This window comes from Anastrepha obliqua, chromosome 4 (assembly GCF_027943255.1).
Source record: "Anastrepha obliqua isolate idAnaObli1 chromosome 4, idAnaObli1_1.0, whole genome shotgun sequence".
NCBI classification, from domain to species: Eukaryota; Metazoa; Arthropoda; class Insecta; order Diptera; family Tephritidae; genus Anastrepha; species Anastrepha obliqua.
Genome location: NC_072895.1, coordinates 114,014,066 through 114,033,582, shown reverse-complemented (window position 1 = coordinate 114,033,582; position 19,517 = coordinate 114,014,066). Strand labels below are relative to the sequence as shown.

Below are 19,517 nucleotides of genomic sequence, written 5' to 3'. Positions count from 1 at the left end.
ATAAAAAAAAAACCAAAAACAATCTTCAAATAAAAAAAAAAAATAAATAAAAAAAAATAAAAAAAAATATTATATTATATATATAAAATGTTCTAAAACAAACAAATAATCTATGATTATTTAATTTTTAATTATTTTAATTTATTCTATTTATTTGCAATTCTCTTAAATGAACTCAAAATTCTTTAAATTAAAAAAATAAAAAAAATTTAAAAAATTTAAAAAATATTAAAAATTAAAAATAAGAAAATATTCAAAAATAAAAACAAAACTGAAAACAAAAAGATTAAAAAAATAAAAAAATTAAAAATTTAATGAAAACAAACTATAAAAAAATGAAACAAAACAATAATCGAAAATGTTCTAAAATTAAACAAAAAATTTCTACAATTATTTATTTTTTTATTATTGAAATTTTGACTATTTTTGATTCTCTTAGATGAAAAAAAAAATCTTAATTTGCTGTAAACAAAATATTAAAAAATTAAAAAAATAAAAAAAATATATATATTAAAAACATAAAAATTCATTTTATCCAAAATGTTCTAAGGAAAAAATCGACAACTATTTGTTTTTTAATATTTAAATTTTCAATATTTTTAATTGCTTTAAGCAAAATAAATTCTTCAAATTAAAAGAAGCTATATTAAAGAAAAACAAAAAAAAAACAAAAAAAAAAAAAATAAAACAAAAACACAACAAATGTATAAAATAATTAAATTAAAAAAAAAATTATAAAATAATTAAATTAAAAAAAAAAAACATAAAATGATTAAATTAAAAAATTGCTCAAAATGTTCTAAAATTAAAAAAAATGTATGTAATTTATATGTATCAAAAAAAAAAAGTTCAATGTCTTTTTCTCTATTTCATTTAAAACATTCAAATTTTTTACTGCTAAAATAATTTTTTTGATAAATAAATTAAAAGTTTAATGAATAAACAATATGGCAAAAAAATATTTCAATAGGTTAATAGATCACAAAATTATATTTTTGCTTTGAAAGCGCAGTGAAATACAAAAAAATTCAGCTTATATTTTACACAAAGATTTTGGAAATAAAATTAAAACAAAAAAATTCAGATTTCTGTTTAATTTTTGAGAAAATGAAAAAAGTTAAACTTTCGAGTTGTAAGTATTTTTAAAGCAAAATAACTAATGATCAAATAAAAATAAATTTCAAAAAAAAAACTATTTCTAATTTGAAATTTGAAAAAAAAAATTAATTATTTCTAATATGAAGAAAAAAAGTATTTCTAATTTGAAGAAAAAAAACTATTTCTAATTTGAAGAACAAAGTGCATTTCTTATTTGAAAAAAAAAAAAATATTTCTTATTTGAAAATTAATATTATTATAAATTTCGAAAATTATTTTTGATTTAACATTAATTTTTATTTAGAAAACTAGGTAAATGAAATAAAAAAAACGCATATCTTCACATGAACTAGAATTTAAAAAACCTTTTTAATTAAATTTTAATTTGAGCATTTTTTAAATCAATTCGACCACTAATTGTAATCTCAAATGTTGCGAAGTAAAATTTGGAAACAAAACAAAAAAATGGAAGAAAAAACTGAAAATTAAATTAAAAAATTATTGCAATAACGTGAATAAAAAATTTACACTAAAAACTCTCCAAACTCTACACACAAAACCTCACGTTCGTCTTCTTTTCCCGCTAATGTCCCTAAAACTAATCACACCCTAATCCTCTGTCTCAGAGAGCGAATACGTTTGCACTTGGCACATAATTTGCTCCGCATACTGTTGCAAAGCCATTTGTTCGCGCAGCTGACGCCGCTCTTCGGCAATGTCACCCTGTACTGTAATACAATCGTCCATATGACGCGTACACTTGGCAACATGATCGCCGAAATCGCTCATTTTGCGCTTGTAGTTGTCGAGACGCGGCTGGAGCTGCTGTATTTCCTTGCCCAGAGCGGCAATCTCATGTTCCACACCACTAATCCCATCGGCAGCATCAACACTGGTATCAATTTCATTAGACATTTCTTGTGGCCCTATGGCACCACCCAAGTCCATCCCTGCTACCTCTTCTACCGTCTCGTTTTTCATAGTACTCTTCTTCTCAAAATACTCATATAGCTCCTCGCCTTCACCCTCCTCCTCCTCCTCCTCTTCCACCACCTGTTCCTCTTGCTCATTGTCGATCCACTCCGCATACTCGCGCAAACTACTTGTAGAATCGTTTGGCTCAATACGCATCGTTCGATGATGATGATGCGTTTGTGAGCGCCTTCGTCGCTTCTGTGCTTGTAACTTTTTGGCGTTTGGTTGTGTGAGACTCACCCAGAAGCGTGGCGAGCCACGTACCAATTTCGATTGGAAGGTATAAACACCACTCGACGAATTGCGTGGACTCAGTTGTTTGCCTGTTTTGTTTGCTTGGCTATTGCTTTTGGTAAGCGTGCGACTGGATGAGGTAGTCGACGAGCTGGCAAAACTGCTGTTGGACATATTGCTCATCAATATTTTGCTAAAACTGCCACATGCCTTTACTGATTCGAAGGGATTATGGCAAAATATCGCCTGTGCATTGCCCTGTAAACGTTTGACACTGCTGCCTGGACCAGCATTACCACTAACCCCACTGTGTCGCGGTAAGGAAACATTGCGTATATTTTCTAATATAAAATTACGTTTGGACGGCTTCATTTCCGGCGTAGAGCTGCTAGCTCGCGGCCATCTGCTTAAGGTACGTGCACCTACCTTAGACGTAGAGCCGCCATCCGTATGAGTAGCTTTAGAGTCGCGCGCTTGCAAAGACTTGCGAACTTCCTGCGGTGGTGTTGTAGTCTTATTTAGTTTAGGCGGTGGGGACGAAAGCTCACAATTTCCGGTAGACGGTGTTAGTGAGCGCGAACGCCGTAATTTTACAGTTACTAAGGATGACGCCTTCGGCGAAAACTCGCCCCGTGTAGAGTTCGAGCCCGACGATTTGCGACTGCAGTCGCGCGAACTTTGTGGTGTTAGAGTGGAAGATTCATTTGCATTCACTATACCTATGCTATTGCTATTTGGCTCCAATTCGGTCACTGCTTCTTCCGTACCGGTTTCAGGTATACCAGAAATCTGCTCCCGCACAAAACTATCACCACCCGAATCACCAAAGGTACTGTGTGCAGACAAAATCCGCTCTGGAGTTGATGCAGTGAAAGTGTTGTGTAAGATTTTTGATTCATCAAGGGTGTGATCAGCCTCATTTAGTAGTGACTGTTCCTTGATCAGCATTTCAATCTGTGAAGATGTCATTTTATTACGTATGGTGGCTTCGATTTTATCAAAAATTTCATCACTCTTATTCAACTGATTCTCTCTGATTTTGCGTAAGATTTTTTGTTCCATTACATTTAAATGACTGTCAGCTTCGTTTATGATTTTTTCGTACTCATTTACTTCATCCACTTCAACTACATGTGGCTCTGCACCGCCAACCTCACGCGTTTGCGGTTGCAGCTGCAAATTTTCAACGTTTAGCAATAGTTCTTCGAATTCTTCGCTCAACTTGGTGAGATCTTCATGTTCCTCGGATTCCAGTAACTCAGCGAATTCCATTTCGCCTCTATCAAATGCGTTCACGCAATCTTCGGCATTTCTGCTCCGCTCGACTGCATGTGCTGTCGAAGTTTTCGAAGGAAAATCCTGTTTGAAGAGCACATACTTGGCAGCGAGATTGGGTTCGTACATCAACTTTAGCTCTTCCGCTGTATGTTGTGCTGCTTGAAGAGATGTTGAAGCTACCTGGCTGGTCGATTTGGCTAGCACATTTGTATTTCTTCGTGGCCGCTTTGTTATTCTTGGTGCGGCATATACCTTACTTGGAGGCTCTTTTAGTGCTTCAGTTGTTAGCTGAGCAACGCGCGCTACATGCGGAATGTTTCCAACGCCCGAGTCGTGATCCGACTTCATTTTTTGTTCGTCAATAGGTAGTGCCATTCCGGCTTTTGCACGCTCCAGTTTTTTTGTACTGAGCTCATTGACTAAAATTTCTGCAACTTCCAGTTCTGATTTGCTTTGGATTTGCCCCGCTGCAGCAGTATTGTTTTCAAGCCTAAGAAATGGGCTTTTACCTATTTGAATTATATTAGACTCAGTCTCTGCACATGTAACTATGCTGTGTTTCATTACATTGGCACCTTCTACATTTGCCCCATTTGTGCTGAGATGTTTTTCGTCATCTTCGATATCCATTCGATCAGCAGTAGCATCAGTAACAGTGTTGTCCAACTGATATTCACGAAAAAATGCATCCTCCTGTGAGGTGGGGACATTGTATGTGCGCGCCGATTGATTACTATCACTTTCTGAAGCGCTCTCTTCAACCAGGCGCGCGTATTTATCTGCTAACTTTGTTTCAAACTCAAGAATGGTGGATTGGGGTTCAGGAGTTGACAGTTTTCGGTATTTTAAGTTGGTTGTTGGCGGCTTAGGTGTCGGCGGCCTGTCAGACTCAACTCCCAGAATTGATTTAGGTGGAATCTTTTTTGCTTTAAAGTAAGGCATAGGAGAAGTTTCTACAAAAGACTTTCTGAAAATTTTTGTTTTTTGAGCTGCTAATGCAGATGTTGAACGTTTTTCATCGGAGGTTTCTGTAAGAGACCTTTTGGATTTAAAATGTAATGAACTCTCGGGTGCCAATTTGACTGGCAGCGCTTCTTTGGCCTTGTGGAAGCCTTTTAGTAGTGTTGATTCGAGCGATGGATCGTCTTCAACTGCATAAACTTGTTCTAATCTGTCTCCTTGGAGGGAAGGTGCGAAATGTGCTGCTTCAATAGGTGCAGTTGTTACTTGAAAAATTTTGGGTTTCACTAACTTTTCGGATCGTTCTTTGTTGACCGAAAATTGAACTGCATCGGACATATTTTGGGTTGCTGCAGCTGAACTTTCCCACTTTTTAGATTCCGGAGTGGGCACTTTATGCGTTGGTGTGGAGAAAATTTCACATTTTTCGCCATCATCAGTGCGTGGTTGAAGTTCGTAATAAAAAGAAGCTCCATCGTCTACAGTTTCCGACGCCTCTATCTGAGATGTTGGAGTCCGCACCACTTCACATTCTCTCCGAGTATTTATTAGATTATTAAGTGAAAAACGTTTTACTTCGGTAGGCTGCAATTTCAATAGTGTCTCCGATTGGGTGGTCTTGTCCAGGTCATCAGGACAATCGTTACTCATTCTCAATGCAGTATTGCTAGAACAATTCTTTAGTATAATACTACGACTGTTAAATACTTCAGCTTCAAGTAGCTTGGGTACGGTGCTTGGTACGGACATCGGTGCCACACCGGCCAGTAAATTGTCTTCTTCCGTCTGCACAACTATTAACTCATTGCGCTCGGCAAGCTCGTCCGTAACATCTTGCTCCACAGCAGCACTGACAGCATCGCTATCGACACCAATTCGGTCACTTGTTTGTACACCAGCTACGCTTTGCTCTTGCCGCCCATCAATTGCTGATTCGGTATCGCTCAATGCATTCAATTCTTTACCATCAAGAAAGTAGATGTGATCCTCCCATAACTCCTGGAAGATGAGTTTGCGACGACTACGTTCCTCGCGCGTCATCAAGGAGCGGCGTCGTTTTTGTTTTGCCGAATCATCAGATGCTGCGGCAGACGATGTTACGGTTGCGCCGGATACCTTGCATGGGACGTTGCCGTCATATTGTTGCGGAGTATTTTCCTTAAATGTAATTGCAGTTTCAGTCGTTTTATTGATGTTGCTCTCTCGCGCGTGTTCGTAGTATAAACAAATGGAACCACTGCGTGGAATATTGGCTGTCGCAGATTGTGAATATGAATCTGCTGTATCGATACCAGCAAACTGTTGTTGCTGTGATTCATCAGATTCATCTTGCAACTGCATAAATTCCCAAATTTCTGTGATAGATAGAGGACGCGGTGAATCCGACGATTCGCCTTCCACATTCACACCTGCTGTCACAGCGCTCATTCTATTTAGCACGTCCAACTCAGCTTGATTCTCTGTATTATAGTGTTTTGTTACCATTTTCAAATCGTAGTCTCTTCCCTCTTGAGACTGTTGCTGCTCTTGTTGGCTTTTCTCCATGATGGCGCGTTCTAGTTCTAAAGTGAGATTGGTACTGCCCGCCACTTTGTGTGGCGCAGGTGCAAAGTTCCAGTCCGCCGACTCCTCGGAATAGTTAAGTCGCATAATCTTCTCAATGAAACTAGAATTGGAGGACGTGCGATCAAGAGTGTGTGCCCTCGTTGTTGCTGATGCCTGCTTAGTTTTGCATGCATCTTCAGCGCTATCCGCGTCGACTTCTTCTACAACCTCTAAGACAGGTTCGAGCTGTGATGAAAACGGCGGCAGCGTCTCCTCAGTAGTGTCTGAGCTCGCATACTCCACATAGTCATATGCAATGTTGTCCGAGCATGGTTGATACACAATTCCTGCACAGGTACCGCCAGGTTCATGGCCATTGCATTCGCATAGGTTACGTAGTCGCATTTGTGTCTGCTGCGCGATTTCGGGCTTCAGACGTACTATCTTCTCGAAACAGTGCTCGCATAGGTCAACATAACGCGGCGATGAAAATATCTCTTCATAGGAAATCGATTTGCGCAAGGGCACATATTTCTTTTGCTCCGTAGAACAGGGTATATGCTTATGCTCGGGCTGTGGATCACGTTGTGGTGAATTGAAACCGAAGTGGGAGAGTGTGCGGTAGGGACTGTGTGCAGTCGGTGGTTGCACATTTTTTCTGCCGCCACCACTAGCGTTGCTCTTGTGCGGCAAATCAGCGCGAGTTTTGCGTGGCGTGCTAAGTTCTGCGGTGGTAGTCGTGTCAGGCGATTCGGTAGTGAATGGTATATTGAAAATGAGATGGTTTTCGTTTGAAGCCGGTCGACGCAACGACTCAAAAATACTGTCACAAACAGCTGGCGTACAACACGCATTTGACTTCTTATAAGGATTCTCAGCTTCTTCGGTGGTGGTGTCAGTTGCTGTACTGGCAATGGAACCGTAATTAGTAGTGCCTGGATATTGTGATCTGTCATAGGCTAACTCATAGCAGGGCGCATAATTATCATAACAGAGCGCGCACAAATCGTTTGCGGAACGATCCAACAAATGCCCAAAAGCCTGTTCGAAATGCGGTAAAGAGACAATACCTACTGCCGGGCTAGCCTGTTGACGTTGGCGCTGATGGTAGTGACGGCAGTGATGATGATAAAGATGGGAATGCACACCCCCAGCACCAGCTTGATGATAGCCACCAACATTACCATTATTATTAGGATCGATGTAGCTAAAATGCGGTTGTTGGGTTACAACATCGGGTACATCCGAACGCGGATCTATTGGATGAATGGGACGAAAACCTATAGACTCGACATTGATACGCTGTTGCGTGTCACCCCCCAAAGATTCATTCACAGGTGAACCCACTGGCTCGCCCCCACTGTCACCACCAACGCCGCCTGGACTCTTTTCACTACCACTACTTTTCGGACGGGTATTTTTGGTATTACTATTGCCCTGCCTATTTGTGCACTCTTTCGACTCATATTCATGCGGGTGTAATTTTTGCCTTTGACGTTGGTATAAAATATCTTTCTTAAGTTCGGCAATTAGCGCTGTGTTGCGTTGGATGTTAGTATTGCCACAAAAGAAATTCTCTTTATTTGATTGATGCGTGCGATCATTGGCCGATTCTGAAGCAGCAGCAACATTCGTATACACTTCGTGAATTTCATGCGTACAAAATTGATTGTTGCTGTTGTTGTTCATATTCGAAATATTGTTTGTGGCCGAACTATTGTGCGAATTCAATTGCTCAACGATCTTTTCATATATCTGACTACTTGAATAATCTTCTTCTTCGGAATATTTAGCGGTTTCCTCTAGGTCTACAAAGGATTGGATTGATAAATAACAAATAGTTGGATAAAAGCGAAATGTGAGTGAGAATATAAGTACAATACCATAGTTATTTCATTTCATAAAATGCTACTGTGGGTATTTATTTCACTCGAGAAGAATTTGACTTTATTTGAAAAGTAATCCCTTCCAGATCCATGGCTAACTAAATTAGTTATGAAAATTTTCAAATTTTTATTCAATAACATATTTTTTATGAGCTTAAAACATAATTAGACTCTTAATTGGGTTTGGAGAACTAGAAAAATTACGCAAAAGTGTTCTATTAGTTTTGCAATACTTTACCTCTAAAGCAACTCTTATTTAGTCCAAAATTCAAATTCATGATTTTCTCAAACAACAAGATGACCATTAGAATGTCGAAAATTGGAAGTAGAGGTAAGTACTTTAATGATCGAATCGAGAAATAAACGCTCAATCGATTAACATCGTTCACACTTTCGGACGTTACCTTCAAACGAATATATAGGGTGGGCCATATAGCGTTTGCTTTTTGAACCACCTATTTTTTTGAGAATGGTAACACAAATGGCATGTCAAATGTGTTCATAATTTACTTAAAGGTTTGACATTTACGAAATGGGACGCTATACGCTTGAACAAAATTGGGCTATAAGCAAAATTGTCGGATTTGGGGCTCAAAAAAACCACACGTTACTGTAGAGAAGCAAATGCATCCACAACGAGTCATTGTTTGGTGCGGTTTTTGGTCTGGCGGCATCATCGGGCCATTTTTTTTGAAAATGAACGAGGAGCCGCGGTTACAGTAAAAGGCGAGCGTTACCGTGACATGCTCAACGAGTTTTTGTTTCCAAAAATTGAAGAGGATGACATGGACGACATTTGGTTTCAATAGGACGGTGCAACTTGTCACACTGCCAAAGTTACACTCGAACTTTTGGCTACCGTTTTTGAAAACCGAATAATCAGCCGAAATTCCGTTATCAATTGGCCGCCTCGGAGCTGTGATTTAAGCCCGTTGGACTATTTTTTGTGGGGAGCCGTTAAGGGCAAATGCTATGAGAACCATCCAGAGACGATTGATGCTTTAAAACACGAAATCGAAGTTGCCATTCATGAAATTGGAGCCCAAACAATCGCAAATGTGCTTAAAAATTGGGTTGATATTATTTTTCATTCATAAATGACAATGTTCAATCTTCAAAATAAAAAAAATAAGTTTGAAAAAACATTGATTAGTTTTTTTTTATAGCCGATTCAAAAAGCAAATTTTACATAGCCCAGCCTGTATAAGAAAATCAAGCGACATCTTCAATTGATGCATTAGGATCTGAAAGAGATATAGTCTTGAAGTCTAAATAAAAAGAGCCATGATAAATCCAATAAAGCACCTCTATTTCAAGTTCGCAGAAAATTAATGTGCATTAATTCAAATTTAAAGTCCTATAGGAAAGTGAGGTAACTCAAAAAAACTTCTTTATAGCGTTTCGCGACCCTTGTATGGCGACAAGCAGGTTAAGTGAGTTTACACGGAGCACCCGCAGTCGTAACGCTACAACAGCGAACCCGTAACAGTGAGTTGTGGAATTTGGATGTGAATGTACTCTAAAAATCTGATTGAAAGCGGATAATCACATGATTACTTTCTGATGGGGAGATAAAATATTGGGTCGGGGAATAAGTTCATAGCGTTTTTATATTTTCTTTTATTTTACAACGAGTTATTTGCTGTTTAGCAAAGGGCAAGTATTCATTCAATAGAACTCTTCTTGCTCTACAAAACTATGTGAATTGTATTTTTGAGTTCAATTTTTTATTATTTTTAAGGAAATGGATTACCCAGGAGACAAAAATCCACATTCTTTGCATTTCATCGAAGTCAAAAAGCCGCCGAAGCAGCCCGGCACATTTGCGAATTGTATGGAGAAGATGTTATAAGCGAGTCTACAACACGGAAATGGTGTGCAAAGTTCAAAAGTGCCGACTTTGACGTCGATGACACGTCCCGCAGTCAGCCAGCCGGCCTTCTGAATTCGATGAAGAAGGAAAACTGGCGACCAGTCGTGAATTAGCGGAAAAATGAACTGTGATCATAAAACGATTCTCAATCACTTTCATTCAATGGGATTTACTGAAAAACTGGGAGCCTGGGTGCCACATGTGCTCAATGAAAAAAATCAAAGAAAGTCGCCTTCAAATTTCTTCTCAGGATCTAGCCCGTCATCGAGCCAAACGCGGTCATAAACAGCTCCTTTTGTACCGAATCGTCACGGGAGACGAGAAATGGTGCCTATAGATCAATTTGAAGCAAAGAAAGGAGTGGGTGGCTCCAAGAGATACGCCAAAACCAAGAGTCAAGTCCGATCGTCATCCAAAGAAGATCATGATATGTGTTTGGTGGTACTGGGAGGGCATGGTGCACTGGGAAATGCTCGAAAAGAATGCCACGGTCAACAAGGCGCTCTACATTGCCCAGCTAAAGGGGTTTCCAATAACAGGAGTTATATTTTGAATGTGATTACGCTATCGAGAGATGATTAACGATTTTTTATGGCCAGAATTGGATGGTATTGATCTGGACAACGTTTATTTCCAACAAGACGGCGCTACGTGCCACACAAACAACGAAACCATTGATCTTTTACGGGAAAAGTGTACGGACCGTGTTATCTCTCGAAGACATAATCACAATTGACCACCGAGATATTGTGATTTAACACCTTGCGACTTTTTTCTTTGGGGTCACGTGAAAGAGAAGATCTACGCCAAAAGCCCAGGGTCGATTCAAGATCTGAAAGATGGAATTTGTGAGGCTATCAAGGACATAGGGCAGCCACTTTGCAATTCGGTTATGGAAAATTTCATGAAAAGGATATTGCCCTGTAAGCGTGGTCGTGGTGGTTATTTGCCTGATGTTATTTTCCACTATTAACGGCATACCTTTCTTTTTATAATATAATAAACCCGATCATTTAGATTTTTCTTTGAATATCAAAATAACACTTGAAAATACCTGATCGACATGGTCAAACCATACTCCTTCACGACAACGCCAGGCCCCATGTTGCAGAAGTCGTTAAAGCCGCACTCCAACAGCTCGAATGGGAGATCCTTCAGCATCCGCCGTATTCTCTGGTCCTTGCACCGCCAGATTACCATCTTTTCCGCTCCCTGTCAAACCATATGAAGGGCGTTACCTTCAATAACAAAAAAGTCCTTAAAAACTGGGTCAACAACTTCTTTAACACCAGACAAGGCGATTTTGGCGGAACGGCATCAACAAATTAAGAGGTGGTAAGAGGTTGTAAACAGCAAAGGCGATCATATAATTGATTAACGTATGATATAATTATTGGTTTTTATTTGAATAAAAGTCTTCTGTAAAAACGCTACGAACTTATTCCCCAACCCAATATAAAAGGCCCTTGTGGCCGAATGAATTGGTATGTGACTGCCATTGATTTTGATACATTGTTTTCTGTTTCAAAAAAACGGGGCCTGATTCTTGTAGGATTTTTTGCGTAGAATATAAATGTTATGTCCAAATCACGGCAGTATTTTTTGTAATTTTAAGTTGAATAGCCCAAAAACGGCTAACTGCTTACTTTCATGACTGTTTTGTGGCTCACTAAATTTTCTTCTTTTTCAATTACTATGGACTTATCATGACTATTCGTGCTCAAATCTAACACAAACTATAAGAATTATCTGAGAAAAGGTTTCGTAATATATATGGACAAGAAGATAGCACTGAAGGCAACTTTCTTAAAGTTTATAATCTAAGTTGAGTTGTATATTTGTTGTATAGTATTTCTTGCTCTGTATAAACGGAAAATAGTTGAAATACTATTTTTCACTAAAATATGATAGAATTTACCATCATAATATACGTATGTTTGTAGGTTAGTAGAGTAGCATTAAGGGATTAGTACTTTTTACTAGTTTCGAATCATGCTTTTTACAAGAAAAAACACTACACCACATTTCTACTTTCTAATTTCAAGTAAGGGTTAATTAATCTGTATGTAGTTAATTAGGTTCGGCACAAAATAGATATAGAATCAGTTATAAGAATATTATTTTCGTGCCAATGGTGGTAAGGAAGAGAGGAGAAGAGAATTTTTACAATATGCAGGTAAAAGTGAATTGGAATGGCGGTACACCAGAAATTGTTTATGAATCTTAAGAAGATATTTTATATATATACGAGATATACTAATATATAGTTATATAATTTTTTTATCGCGCCGACATTTATTTCAACAGGTTAAACACACCACCTATGAACATATTTTGTGTAAAAGTGAATATTGAAAGCTATGCTGTACGCGGGTTCGGTATTTACAAAACACAGCAGTTATATTGATGGACGGAAAACGAAGTTTGGTGATTTTGTTGGGTTATTATTTGATAAAATTCTATTTATTATGGTCATGGGGTTAGGATATTTTACAACAAAAAGTAGGTGTGAGCGTTTTTATGTTTGCCATTTTCTGTTTTAGTAAAACGCACAAATTTTGATTACCTCGGCCCGTAGGCGGTTTGCGATTCACAGCCGTATGAGAACGTTCGCCATTTATGAAACTAAGAGTTGCTAAAAGAATATACATACAAATGCAAGTAATTTTTCGAATCTTTGAAATGTTTTTTTTTTGTTGTTGTATAAAACCAAATATATAATTTATATATACAAATGAGAAATAAAAAAAATATTGTACTTATCATAAACATTATTGATTAGTTTTTACTGGTCACATCTTAGCTAACTTTCTAATTTGTGTCTGATAATCGTACGTTTTTGTTAATTATATAGTAAAATCGGAATGCTTAAAGGATTCTTAGTGAAAATAGCATAACAAAATAATATAACAAATAATGTGTGCGTTGGTCTTTTTCTTTCAAATATTTGCATAGTAAAAATAATGCATTTAATTTTTTTTTTGTATAACCTGAAAAAAGTGTACAAAAGCATTTCGATTACATACTTTTTGCACCGATCTTTTTTAACATAAATAATTCATAATTCAAATGTGCAAAAACGTTAATAGAAGTATATGAAAGGCGTCAGAAAAGTGTCTTGTGTGCACCTATCGAAACTTACAGCTGCAGCACTGACTAAACTAAACTACCACTAAATAGAAACAAAACGCAATTGTTAATACAATGAACAGAAGACAACAAAACTGTAACAAAGGGACAACCTAGAACTCAGTAACCCCTAAGGAACACTAAAAGGAGTGCTAGATGGATGAAAAAAATTATAATAATAATGGGGAAGCACTGGCAATATAGTAACAAAAAAGGCGGCTGGTATCAAAAAGTTGAAAACAATTAAATTAAATTAAATAAAAAAATTAAAATATATATATATATATAAATATAAAAAATTAAAATTAAATTAAATTAAAAAAAAAAATAAAACAAAAATTAAATAAAATAAAAAAAAACATAAATTACATTAAAAAAAAAAATTAAATAAAAAGAAAAAAATATTTAAAAAAAAATTAAATAAAATAAAAAAAATTAATAAAAAAAAATTAAAAATAAAAATTAAATTAAATAAAGAAAAATGAAATGAAATAAAAAAATTAAATAAAATCAAGAAGTTCCAATTAAGCCAAATCTTGAAAATTCAAATTTTCATAACATTTAATTTTCTAAAATTAATTCGAATTGAAAATTTAATTTCTTAAAAATAGTTCGAACTTAAAAATTAAACGATTTTTCTTGATCAGTAAAAACATAAACAATAAAAATAAATTAAACTGTAACAGAAATTAAAATGAACAAAATTTTAATTTGTTAAAATTAAAGAAAAAAATAGTTCGAACTTAAAAATTAAAATTTAAAAAATAAAACAAAAAAATTTAAATTAAAAAATTTAAATTTATTTAAATTAAAAAGAAAAAAATAGTTCGAACTTAAAAGAAAAAATTAAAAAAATAAAGAACTTTTCTTGAACAATAAAAACATAAAAACTAAATTAAACTGTAAAAAAAAAATTAAGGTAAACAAAATTTTAATTTGTTAAAATTAAAGAAAAACTTGTCATTTATGGTAATAAAACTTATTGGATATCAAAAAAAACAAAAAAACTTATATATAAGAAAGTTTTAAAAATTCAAATTTTTAGAATTATAACATTATTTTAGAAAAATCTATGCGAAAAAATAAAATAAAATATTAAAAAATAAAATAAAATATAAAAAAAGGAATAAAATAAAATATCAAAAAAAGGAATAAAATAAAATATTAAAACACAAAACAAATATTATAAAAATGATTTAACAAAATTCTGTATTAAATTAAATTTATTACTATATTTTACATATTACATAGTCAAGGCAACTAGCCGCAGAGACTAACGGCCCAGAAAATTTTCAAATTATATCATCACTTTCGACAAATTGAACCAATTAAACAGATAACAATACAAAAAAAAAATAATAAAATAGTAAAAAAAAAAAATTATAAAATAGTAAAAATAAATATCAATGAAAAACAAATCATAAAAAAAATTATACAAAAATAATAATAATAATAAAAGAATTATTTAACAAAAAATTGTATTTAATAAAATTTTTATTTATTTATTTACTTGAAATATAATTGAATATAATCATATTATAAGCCAGCAGACCCTATCGGCCCAGAAATTTTTCAAATTAAAACATTTATCTTGAAAATTGAATAAATGAACGAGTTTAAAATAAGAGTATTAACTAATATTAAGATAAAAAAATTTAGATCCATTGAAAAAAAATTAGAAGAATTAGGGCAATCACAGTAATAAACCCATAGAAATTAAAAATTAATTAAAAAAAGTTTTAAAAATTTAAATTTTTAGAACTATAAACTAGTGAAATCAAAGGAAAAGAAAAAATATTAAAAACTGAATTTTACAATGAAATGATGTCACAAAAAATTATGTTCAATTAAAACTTTAAAATCGTTAAACTTCTAAAAAAAACGGAAAAAATCAAATTTAAGAAAAAATTATTTAAAACAAATTTGCAAGTCAAAAGGAGTATTTAATTGCAGAAAATTATTAAAAAGAAATGTTTGTTAAAAGCAAAATTAAAAAACCAAGTTGAATTATATAAGCAAAGAAAATTATTTTAAAAAATATTGCTTATTAGGAGAAAAACTAAAAAACCAAAATAAATTATTTAATGAAAATTATTAAATTCACTTATTAAAAAGAAAATTAAAAAACCAAGTTGTATTATTTAAGCAAAGGAAATTATAAATAAAATTGAAAAAACAAAGAAAAACTAAAACACCAAATTGAATTCTTTCAAATTCGCAGTACATGTATCTCTAAACAAAAAAAAAACAGAAAAAAGAAAAAAAAATTACAAAAAAATATAAAAATAAAAAAAACAGAAAGAAATATAAAAAAAAAATTAGAAAAAAATATAAAAAAAAAGTAACAAAAATAGAACAAAATAAAAATTGCATTCTAAATAAAATTCGTACACAAAAGTTGAAAAAATTTTTGTTTTTGTTTTCAAATTTCGTAAAGCACAAGTCTTTATACACGCCATAAAAATATGTAAAAAAAAATATAATATTTGCTATCACGCATTGTCAAAAGTAAAACTCTTTACATAACTACCAAAAACAGAGTATGCACTAAAGGCTTGCTCAAAAAAACAAAATGTATACTAGCAAAAGTTGAAATAAAAAAATATTTTTGTTTTTTGTTTAATTTTCCAACGTTGTAAGTATGCGTGGCAGATGCAACCAGGTTAGAGATTATTGTTTTTTTTTTCTTTTGTAATATACAAGACGCAATGTTAACGAGTTGAACGATGTTGTGTGTGTATGTGTTTTTGTGTTTTTGTGTAACTGAAAATTTAGGCCAATTTTATGTTGAGTGAAAGGTATAAACTATTTTTATGAATGTAAAAACAAAGTTATCCAGTTATCAAAAACAAAAATGGAATATGAGATTTTAATGGCATTATTTGTGAAGGTGAATGATGGAAAGACACCACTTTCAGTTTAGAATGTCGGAAGAATTATGTTTAATAAGAAGTAATTTCTTAAAAATGTGCTATGAAAAACGCATGAAAACTTGGTTATTCTAAGTAAAATTAAATTTAAACTCACTTACAAAATTTCTACTAACCTCAAAATTCAGTTTTTTTTTCAAATGTTGCACTTTAGTCTTGTTAAACAAGACAATAATTTGAAATATATTGTATAACAAGTCAGCCGGAATAGATTTATGTGGACACAATTTCAGAAAAATGTGCAGTGTCCGCATAGGAAAAAGTGGTGTCATAGAAAACTGTGCCCGTGACTAATTTGAAGAAGATCTCACAAAATCGCATGAAAGCTCGGCAGTTGCATAATTTTTGTTTAACCCATTCACCGGCAAAAGCAAATTAAATTATATTAAATGGGAATATACAAAGTTTAGCCCCTGAAAATATTGGCCAAATTTTATAAAATAAGCAGTTCAGCGCCTTTCTGAGACACATCGAAGAAATAGGGGAATTGCAATTTTCGGCCACTGGCGTAACTCAACATGGAAGGACAATCTGAAAGATGAATAGCACTTGTCCGGAGTAGCGTGAGTTCATTCAAGGTTTATGAACGCTTAGAGCCTTCTTAGCAGTGCATTGCAAGCTTATTTTGCATTTTTGTTAAGTGAATGGCCGGTGAATGCAAGTTTTGTCTGACGGGAGACGTATTAACGGTGATGTAGCTTTTTTAAAACGCCTAATGTTGCCTTGCTAAATGACTGGCGCGCTTTGTTAAACTCGGCCAAAATCGCGTAAGCTGTTATCGCGCCAATCAAGAAGAAGAAGAATGTTGCATTGGCTTTTAATAAATTACATCTTCATATTTCAAAAGTAAATCGAAGCATTCAGTAATATTATTAGACCGTTTCAATTTAATACAGGCATGTGAGCGATTCCAACTAAAGCAACTTCAAAATATTACACAAAAAAAAACAAAGTTTCTGCAGTACTTTCTTCTAACTGAAAATGGTGTTAGTTGCGCAATGAAAATGAACTAAACGCCTAAGAAATTTTCACTAAGCGATTGTGGAAAGGTGAACGTTACTTTTTTTCACTTTCGAGTTTCAACTCACCTCTGCGGGGTTGCCTGTACAGTGGTTTTAGTTTCAACATTTTTGTCAGTAAATATTCAAACGAGTATTTGTTGTTGAGCTGTATTGTGTTATAGGTTTTTTGGGTTTCATTATTATTTTTATTTTTTTTTGTTTATTTACGTTGTGCCGGAAAATAGTAGGTAATTATTGTACTAGTATTTAGTAGTAGAAAAACTAATACAAATTATTGTAGTAACAGTAGTAATAGTAGCAGTAGTAGTAGTGGCTGTGGCTGTGACATTACAAAATACTTCTGCCATTCGAATGTGGTCCTATAAACACGGTGGTGATATTGGTGTTGTTGTTGTTGATGATGATAGCAATATGAAGCTAGCGATAAATTATAGCGGCGTCATAACACACACACATACGCAAAGCAGCAGCAGCAGCAGATCGAAGGGGGTTCGATTCGCTATTTGGAACGCCAACTGGTTGATTGATTTGACTAACTACTAACCGTCACTAACTGATCGTACAATTGATTTACCAATTAAAAACTAACTGACTAGCTAACGATTCATCACTAACACTTTCGACTAGACTAAATGGACTAAACTTGGCTCACAGGTGGACAGCTTTTTTGGTTTATAGAATTTGGCTGGGTAAAAAAAATTATGGTGTTAATAAAGAGAAACCTCATTTTTTTTTTTTTTTGTTTTTGAATTACATAATTTTCGCCACTTCACGTTATTAAACTACAAAGCTTTCGAATGCATATTTGGTAGTATTTAAAATTTGTTATTGAATTTATTTCTTATAAAAATTAAAATCATTTTTTGTTAAAATTTTTTTGTGCTAAAATTTTGTTTTTACCAATTCACTTTTTCTTGGAGCTGGCTACAAAATATAACAGGTAAAAGAAAATAGAAGAGGGGTAGAAGATAAATTTATGTGTTTGTAGTTAAACGAATTTTCAAAAATTCTAATTTATTCGCATAACAAAAGTTCACAAAATTTGGATTAAAACATATCAAAACAACATTAAAAAAATTCATAAGCGAGTATTCATTGCCATATAAAGTTACCCTCAATTATTTAAAAATTAAATGTGTTTGAAATTAGTTGAATCGGATTTTCGGCTGAAGGTGCAGACAACCAATATTTCGGTATACGCAAAATAAAAGTGAAACTTTTCTAAAAGTAACCCGTCTTTCAAGTTCCTTTTTTTGTTTTTTGTTTTTTTTTAAGTTCAGTGTTGGTATATACTGTTAAGAGCATGTGCCGAGAATTTTATGTACCATTTTAACATAATATTTTGCCGAGTTCTTAGCCGAAAAGTATCTGATAGAGCAGCCATTTACAATGAGTGCTCAAAGCTTAAAAATAGGAATAAAGGAGCTAGCAAGCTACGGTGCAAGGCTAGTTTACTGGGGCGACAGCCCTTGGTCGGAAAAAACCCTCGAGTCATTCCCATTCATTCATGGCCAATGCCAGCTGCCATCGGAGCTGGTGTTTTCTAGCAGAGTACACCAGCCGAATCCAGGCTGCTCAGACGACCTTAAGATATGCATGATGGCCAAGTAGGTCGGCTAGGAATACAACTTATAATTAGGTTCAAATAGAATTGGAGACGATTTCGAAAAGTGAGTACTCTCAGCAGAAGAATAAATGTATACTACTGTGGGCAAAAAGTAAGGTGAATTTATTTTTCAAACTTCGTGGGATTAAAATTTCGCTCTAGTTATTTTTTTCATGAGTTGGCAGCACTGTTAATAACATCTGGGTGAACTTTCATGTGAATGTCATTATCAGTAATATATTTACGCTTGTGTTTACCAGACGACCAAGAGTGCATTTTTCGATTTTTACAATGTCTGATTTGATTGAGCAGAGAAGTGCCATCAAATTTTGTTTGCGGAATGAAATTTCGGCTGCGGAAACGTTTAGCATGTTGCAGAAGGCATTTGGTGATTCGACCATGTCGCAGAAAAATGTTTATAAGTGGTACAAAGCCTTCAAAGAGGGTCGAGAACGTGTTGATGACTTGGAGCGCTCCGGCGACCATCGACGTCAACAGATGACCAACACGTCAATAAAGTGAAGGAGTTAGTGCTCAAAAATCGTCGGTTGACTGTTAAAGACCTTACTGATATGATCGGAATATCAGAAGGATCTGTGAAAACCATTTTGAAGGACCATTTGGGCCTACGAAAAGTCAAATCTCGTTTGGTACCGAATACTCTCAATTTCTTGGAAAAAAGTCGTCGCGTTGATGTGTGTGAAACAATGCTTTCAGACTATCAGGACAAGCTCAAATGCATCATTACGGGAGATGAGGCTTGGATTTATGCTTACGACCCTGAAACAACCGACCAATCAAGCGAATATCGTGCTAAAGGCGAGGCCAGACCGAAAAGAGCACGTCAAAGTCGTTCAAAAATAAAGGTCATGATGACAGTTTTTTTCGATTTTCGTGGTGTGGTGCACTATGAATTCCTTCCACCTGGCCAAACTGTTAATAAGGAATATTATTTGAGCATTATGCGTCGTTTACGGGAGG

General features: G+C 34.5%; 1 protein-coding gene across 13 annotated transcripts in view; it reads right to left on the bottom strand.

The window, feature by feature from the left end:
* LOC129243981 (protein hu-li tai shao) overlaps positions 1-19,517 on the bottom strand; it is a 120,821-nt gene that overhangs the window by 19,062 nt on the left and 82,242 nt on the right. For 7 of the 13 annotated variants that reach the window (XM_054881507.1, XM_054881505.1, XM_054881504.1 and 4 more), the window contains one exon: positions 1,524-7,898. The exons of 4 other annotated variants lie outside the window; for them this stretch is intronic. In XM_054881507.1, coding sequence (XP_054737482.1) covers positions 1,708-7,898 — 6,191 coding nt within the window. In that variant the 3' untranslated portion in view covers positions 1,524-1,707. Of the gene's footprint in view, positions 1-1,523; positions 7,899-12,415; positions 12,485-19,517 lie in introns of those variants that run through there. 2 more of the 13 variants (XM_054881514.1, XM_054881513.1) reach the window with 1 other exon arrangement.